The sequence below is a fragment of the Chaetura pelagica genome, unplaced genomic scaffold (assembly GCF_000747805.2).
Source record: "Chaetura pelagica isolate M959 unplaced genomic scaffold, ChaPel_1.0 scaffold113, whole genome shotgun sequence".
Lineage (NCBI taxonomy): Eukaryota > Metazoa > Chordata > Aves > Apodiformes > Apodidae > Chaetura > Chaetura pelagica.
This window is the reverse complement of record NW_009952806.1, coordinates 33,070-38,276: the sequence shown is the minus strand read 5'-3', so window position 1 is coordinate 38,276 and position 5,207 is coordinate 33,070. Positions and strand designations below refer to the sequence as shown.

The following is a 5,207-nucleotide window of genomic DNA, read 5'->3' as shown; positions in this document are numbered from 1 at the left end:
GCTCAGCAATTCACGGGCTGCAGGTTGTTTGTCCCTGACGTTGCTGGGGATCATTGGCTTCGTTTTTAACCACGATTGTCATTTTAATTGCCAGCCAAGATGCCTGGAACCGCCGAGAGGCGAAGACAGGCGGGTGTTGGTGGCTTTATTTTCCCGCTCAGCACAACTGCTTTGCGAAGAAGAAAGTTCCTGCCGGGCAGGGGAGGGACAGCAGAGACTTGAGTGTTCATCGATTCATATGCTGACCCTTCCTCGTTGACCTGGCACGGCTGACGTGTGATCATGCTGGTGGCAGGGAGAGAAATGAGCTCTCCTTGCACCTCTGTGCACCCTCGCTGCCACAGGGGTCCTGGGGGACCGAGGTGAGGATCCCTGCGGGTTTCAGCTGCCCCCACCTCACTTGCTGTCACCTCCAGCACCGTCTGGGTGGTGGCACAGGGAAGGTGCTGTGCTTTTTCCTGGACATACACCCAGTGCCTGCACCTGAACCCCAGGATCCTTCCCTCCCTCAAGAACCACCACCAGAGCTAGAAACCACCAGCCCACGGGGGTGCAACCCCCCCCGGCCCTGCCCCTGCAGCAGGGAGGAGCACCAACCAGCTCCCGGGGTGCTTGGTGCAGTGGGACCCTTCTTGGTTGCACAGCATCCGATCACCAGCCCCCCCAGTCTGTGCTGGGAGGGCAGAGCCCGGCGGTGCCCACCGACTGACACCACCATCCCCTTGGCATCCACCAGATGCCTTGGAAAAGAGCAGTGTGAACACAGGAGAGAAGGGAGAAGTCGCTTTGGCACGTGCGTGCCCCCCAAAATTCTGTCACTTGTGCATCTTGAGCTGCTTTGACTTTCTCCTTTTTTGCTCTGTGTTCTTCCCAGCTCAGGGTGATTTCACCCACCTTTTCCTTCAGCAACGAGAGGGCAAACAATTCTTTGCACAAGCAAAAGGGATCACCCACGTAAAAAGAAGCAGGCTTTTCAATATCCCTTTTCAATATCCCTTTTCAATATCCCTTTTCATCCAGGTGCAACGTTTGTTTTTAAGGAGCACACCTTTATATTTGCTCCTGCTCGTCTCTCTCACTAAACTAAAGGGATTTCTCTTGCGTTTCTCTCAATTCTTTGCTGCCCAATCCTATTACCGCAGACAAGTCCACCTGAGCAACTGGTGGGAAGCCCAGTGTGATGCAGACAGAGCCTGTCCCCGGGAATGGCAGCAGTAAATGTGGTCAGGAAAGAAGAAAAACCAACACAAGATTCTCATATCAATATCACGGTAAAGCTTCGCTTTGATATCACTTTTAATAGTTCCTAACGAAATGTGCCCTCGGGGGGAGGCTGACAATCAGCAAGGAGCAAAACAACCAAATAGTTGGTGGGCGATAGGGATGCAGAGAAACAACAGCATCGAATGGGAAGGTTTAAGAGCCACTTGCCATCGCCCGCAGCCGGGAGGTGCTGGGAGAAGGGAAGAGCCGCAGAGCCGGGAGAAAAAGCCTTTCCAGGCAGCGACCCCAGCACTGCAAAAACGATCTGCGGGTGTTTCAAAGCACGTCAGGGCTTTAGGAGGAAATCCGGCGGGTTTACGTTCGAATTTCGAATTAAATTCGATTTTTTTCGGGAGGTGGGAGGCATTGCAGCAAGGATATTTCGGGGGAGAAATGGTTGCCCTGCAAGTGTTTCTAAACACCAGGTAAAAGACAACTAGTCGTTTTCTGGAGGGATGGTTGAGTATTTTTCCCCCCCCCACCTCCAATCTTTATTATTTTCCTTGTGCAAAACATAAAGGGGAAACCCACAAAAGCAAAACCACACACGTTTCAATCACCTATATTTTATATATCAATCAGGGAGACATTTTTACCCTTCACAAAACCTCTTGTCCCATCATCCAAAGACGCCCTGAACGCGGTAACAAACACGGGGCAACCCGATCAACTTCCCGTTTCAAAATCCGAGTTAAATAAGGGGGAAAAAAGAAAACAAACCCCAAGGAAATGAAATAACCCAACAGGACGTGGCACCGGTTGCAGGTGCGGCAGGAGCTGCAGGACCAACACCCGAGCAAGCGCAGCTTCTCCTCCGGGTTTCCTACCGAGGGAAACCCCCGCGGAAAATGAAAATACATTTTTTAAAAAAATTATTTAAAGTTCTTCATTTACCTGGCAATGAAACCCTGGCAGGAAGATACAAGGCAAAGCGAGCGCGGGGGGTGACCGAGGCACGGAGCGGTGGGGGAGAAGCGGGGAGAGGAGAGAAAGCAAAGGTGGGAGCAGCTCTAGGGCTCTTTGAGGGGAAAATAAAAGTATCCGGAAGGTGCTTCACACCTGGAAGCCGTGAGGGAATCGATCTGCCGCTGCAGGTGGTTCTCCAAGCTGGGGAAAGTCTCCCGGGATGGAGTTTCCGAGCAGCCCCGGCGGGATCGAGTGATTCGCGATGTTTCCCTCCCCCTTCCTCACATCGGAATTAAATAAACGGTTGTTTTGCTCTTACCTGTTGGTTTGGAGGGTGTTTCTACCATTAATAATTTTTATATTATTTTTAATGTGTCCTAGGAGCTGTGCCCGGGATCAACCCCGCAGCACGGGTGCGGTTTGCGGGGAGCCGAGCCCTGCCTGCCCCTCTCTGCGGGACAAGATGCGTTTATTTTAAACCCGAGGACATTTGGGGGGCAGAGGAGAAAAGTCCCGGCTTTCGAAGGGAAGGGGAAACTTCAAGGAAACTCGCCTGTTTGGTTTGGTTTTGTTCCTCCCCCGCCAGGCAAAGCTCAGGCTCGGGGTGATGCTGGGGGGGAAACCGGTGGTACCCCGAGTCCCCCGCTCCCCTCCGGAGCTCCTTTGCCGTCGGGGAAAGGACTCCCCCAGCATCAAATCCTCTTTCCCAAACTGGGAATCCCTCCCTTCTGGGCTCCGGCAAACGCTCAAGGCTGGAGGGATGGGGGCGATTTGCGGGGCCGGGACAAAAATCACCCTGGAGAGGCGGGTGAGCCCGGACCGGACCCCGCAGCAATTAGAGGTGGTGGGGGCCGGAGCACAGATCCCCCTCCTCCAGGATGTCCACCTCGTCCTCGGGGTCCTGGAGCAGGAAGGGGCCGGGGGGACCCTTGCGGGGCTCTGCGGTGACAGGCTCGGGCAGCTCGGGCTCGGGGGAGCTCTGCTCCCGGCTCTCCTCCCCCCCTGCCTGTTTGGGGTCGTCCTGGGTTTTCCGCAGCTGCTTTTTGTGCTTCATCCGTCGGTTCTGGAACCAGGTTTTGACCTGAGGAGAGCGAGGGGAAGGGGGGAAAATTAAATTTAAAATAAAAAAAGGGGGAAGAAAATAAAAAAAGGGGGAAGAAAATAAAATGTACAAGAGAAGGTGAGGATGCTGCGTGGGATGAAGAGTAGGGAGAAGTGTCCAGACCCCTTCCCGGTGGGATCCCCGCCCTACCTGGGTCTCGGAGAGGCTGAGGGCCGTGGCCAGTTCCACCCTCTCGGGCGTGGAAAGGTAGCGCTGGATCTCAAACCTCTTCTCCAAGCCGGAGAGCTGCGAGTCGGAGAAGACGGTGCGGGCTTTGCGGCGGCGACAGTGCTTCCCGGGCAGCTCGGCGTGAGCGTGGTGCGGGAACAGGGCTGGCACCGGCACCCCTGCGGGGACACGCGGGGGACACTCGGGCAGGGCACAGGGACTGGGGTCACCCCACGGCTCCTGCCCTCTGCGGGCCCCGGGTGGGCTGCGGCGGGTCGGGGGTGGGCTCTCCCCTGCCTCTCTTATCATTAGTAGTACTGTTAGTAACAGTGTTATTAATAATTATTTTAGCTTATTTCGTTGTTGAGATCGTTTTATTTGGTTGGTTTGAGGGGTGTTGTTGCTCGGAAAACACAGGGGGTTTGCAAAGACGCCCCAAGCAAGGCAAGGGCAGCCCGGGGAGAGGCTGGAGGCAGCAGCCCGGGCTGGGGGGGCTGGCAGGGAAACAAACACCCCCCTGGAAATTAAAGCACAACGAAATGGACGCGGAAAAAAACCCGAAGAGGGTCCTGGAAAAGGCAGGGAGGAGAGGAGAGCGGGCAGGAGGAGAGGAGAGCGGGCAGGAGGAGAGGAGAGCGGGCAGGAGGAGAAGAGAGCGGGCAGGAGCAGAGCAGAGCGGGCAGGAGGGGAGCAGGCAGGAGGGGAGCAGAGCGGGCAGGAGGGGAGCAGAGCGGGCAGGAGGGGAGCGGGCAGGAGGGGAGCGGTTCCGCTCGGTGCGCAACTTGGGCTGCCCCGTGGGAAACTTTGAAAGAAGGTGTTTTCCAGAGCAAGGAACGGGCTCGGGAAGGGCTGAGCGCGGGTCCCGGTTCGGGCAGAGCTCCGGGCTCCAGCCGGGCCGGGAAAACATCTGCCAGGCTCGGGAAGGGGAGCGGGAGGGGAAGGAGAAGCCAGGTCACCCTCTGGAGGAACAAGGCGAGGAGAAGGCAGTGATAGCCGTCCAAAAACGAAAATAAAAAGAGAGAGGGGAAACCTTCATGCTCGGGCAATCGAGTGAATGACAAGCTGCAGCTCGGTGGGTTTTTTCTCCCCCATCACGAAGCCGGAGCTGCGGCCGGAGGGGCTGGGGCAGGCGGGGCTGGGGGCTCCGGGACCTGCACCCAGAGCTGGGGTGAAGGATGCAGAAAAGTGCCCCGACACCCTACAGGGCCTTGTCTTTCACTTGTTGGAGCATGTCTGTGGGCTCCGGTCCCCACCCGTGTCCCCACCTGGAGGCCACAAACTCCGCAGGTCCCTCCTGCACTTACCCGAGGTGGTGAGGAAGTAGGGATGGTGATGATGATGGTCCGGCTTGTGCAGGGCAGGGTGCTGGTGAGGAGCCAGGAGGGTCGGGGCAGGCAGCAGGGGGTACCCATAGTCCAAAAGGGGGACGCGGGAGGCCAAGGAGCCGGGGAAGTGCTCGGGATGCACCTCCCGCAAGGGTTTGGGCTTGTGCAGCAGAATATCCTCGATGAAGAAGGAGGTGGGCCTGGGAGCCGAGACGGGGTGCACGGGAGAGGTGAAGTTGAGGTTCATTTCGGTTGTTCCCCAGCTCGGTGAGCGGGGAAGGGAGCGAGCAGGGGCTGCTGGAGGGAGAGGGGCGAGGGGCTGCACCTCCCGCGGCCGGAGACGGGGAATTCAAATTATATATATATATATATAATAATTAAAATAAAATTAAACAAAAATCTGGTGCAAAAATAAAAGATGGTGATGATAATAATTTTAAAAA

General features: G+C 56.4%; 1 protein-coding gene across 1 annotated transcript; it reads right to left on the bottom strand.

Annotated features, from left to right (window-relative positions):
* Positions 1-3,004: 3,004 nt before the first annotated feature.
* BSX (brain-specific homeobox) lies at positions 3,005-5,059 on the bottom strand. The gene is made up of 3 exons (XM_009995025.1): positions 4,744-5,059; positions 3,422-3,618; positions 3,005-3,250 (listed from the first exon to the last, which is right to left on the bottom strand). Exons 1-3 carry the CDS (start codon positions 5,009-5,011, stop codon positions 3,005-3,007), a joined length of 711 nt encoding a protein of 236 aa, XP_009993327.1. The 5' UTR covers positions 5,012-5,059.
* Positions 5,060-5,207: the final 148 nt, after the last annotated feature.